The 1,693-nt window shown below is 45.0% G+C and overlaps 1 protein-coding gene across 1 annotated transcript; it reads left to right on the forward strand.

Moving 5' to 3' along the window:
• The first annotated feature begins 390 nt into the window (after positions 1 to 390).
• On the forward strand, positions 391 to 1,381 carry LOC104824662. Its single transcript, XM_019203855.1, has 3 exons — positions 391 to 395; positions 473 to 1,053; positions 1,209 to 1,381. Exons 1-3 carry the CDS (start codon positions 391 to 393, stop codon positions 1,232 to 1,234), a joined length of 612 nt encoding a protein of 203 aa, XP_019059400.1. The 3' UTR covers positions 1,235 to 1,381.
• The last annotated feature ends 312 nt before the right edge of the window (positions 1,382 to 1,693 follow it).

Genomic DNA, 1,693 nt, shown 5'->3' on the forward strand with positions numbered 1-1,693 from the left:
TCAATTCGGAAGAGAGAGAGCAAATCGATGGGGAGAGAGCAACCAAATCAGAAGAGAGAGAGAGCAAATTGATGGGGAGAGAGAGCAAATCGGCGGCGGCAGAGACAAAGTTCAAATTGGAAGAGAGAGAGAGAGCAAACGGAGGGAGAGAGCAAACGAAGGAGAGAGAGAGCGCAAATGTCGGATGAGAGAGAATGAAAAATATCGGAGGAGAGAGAAGAAAACTGATAATGAGGAGAGAGAAATCGACACTGCTTTTTAGGAGGGAAATTATTATTTTTATTAATTTTAATTTTATTTGTTTTATAACATAAGGGTATAATGGAAATTGTACATATGGGAAGGATATATCTGAAGGAGGTATTTTTTTTTCTGAGGGAAGGATACTCCATGAAGTACAAGTAGCATTTTAAGGGCATTTTTGATAATGCCCCCCTTAAACTCATACATCAGTGGCCTTGTTGCCGCTCAGGTGCTTATCTTGTGGATTCCCTCCGAAATTCGGATTCCGGAGCAACCCAAATCGCCGACAATCCACATCCGATCTGGCAACCGGAGGAAGAAAACGAAGACGGTCGAATCAAACATCGATATCCTCTCCTCGACATCGCCGAGATCGCATTACTCTGCTCCAGATTCTGGAAGATCATCTACAGGACGAAGCAGCTATTTCTGGCGCGTACGATGCAAGCGCTGGTCGGCGGATTCGGCCTCGCCAGCGTCTACGTGAAACTCCGGCGAGACGAAGCAAGAGTAGCGGAGAGACTTGGCCTCTTTGCCTTCAGCCTGAGCTTCCTCCTCTCCTCAACAGTCGAAGCACTCCCGATCTACCTCCACGAACGCCGAATCGTGATGAAGGATTCCTCAGTCGGATGCTACCGGATCTCATCATACATAATCGCAAACACAATCGCATTCACGCCATTCCTCTTCGTCGTCTCCCTCCTCTTCTCCATCCCCGTATACTGGATCGTAGGCCTGAACCCATCGATCCAAGCGTTCGGGTTCTTCATCCTGGTCGTGTAGCTCATCGTCCAAATGGCGAGCTCTCTGGTACTCTTCCTAAGCGCAGTATCGTCGGATTTCATCTCCGGGAACTCCCTGATCTGCACAGTTCTGGAAGCGTTCTTCCTGTTCTCAGGGTACTTCATACCGAAGGAGAGCATCCTGAAGCCATGGATGTTCATGTACTACGTGTCGTTGTACAGGTACCCGCTGGACACGATGGTGGTGAACGAGTACTGGAGCTTGAGAGGGGAGTGCTTCTCATGGCGAGGGGACGCTCCGTCGCAGCAGACGTGCGAGATGACGGGAGAGGAGGTGTTGAGGAGTAGGGGATTAGAAAGGGACACGAGGTGGATGAACGTAGGGATCATGTTTGGATTCTTCTTCTTCTATCGTCTCCTTTGTTGGGCCATTCTCCTTCGAAAGTCCTCCAAATCTGTTTCCTCCTGATGTGTATGCATATGCTATGCCAAATGCATATACATACACATATATAAAATAATTATATTAAGAAAAATATCAAAAAAATTATCGAATTTTGAGATCAATGTTATATTTGAAATCTACCAAAAATAAATATGAATTGATCGATTTGATAAAAAAATTCTAAACTTTAATTTTTTTTTAAAAAACTGATGGATATTAAATACTCACTCTTTATTTGTACCTTTCACATCACTCCTATTTT

The sequence above is a fragment of the Tarenaya hassleriana genome, unplaced genomic scaffold, assembly GCF_000463585.1.
Source record: "Tarenaya hassleriana unplaced genomic scaffold, ASM46358v1 Cleome40, whole genome shotgun sequence".
Lineage (NCBI taxonomy): Eukaryota > Viridiplantae > Streptophyta > Magnoliopsida > Brassicales > Cleomaceae > Tarenaya > Tarenaya hassleriana.

Coding starts and splice junctions, on each gene's coding strand:
- LOC104824662 (XM_019203855.1), top strand. Junction 1,054..1,208: donor TCCAAATGGCGAGCTCTCTG/GTACTCTTCCTA, acceptor GTCGTTGTACAG/GTACCCGCTGGACACGATGG.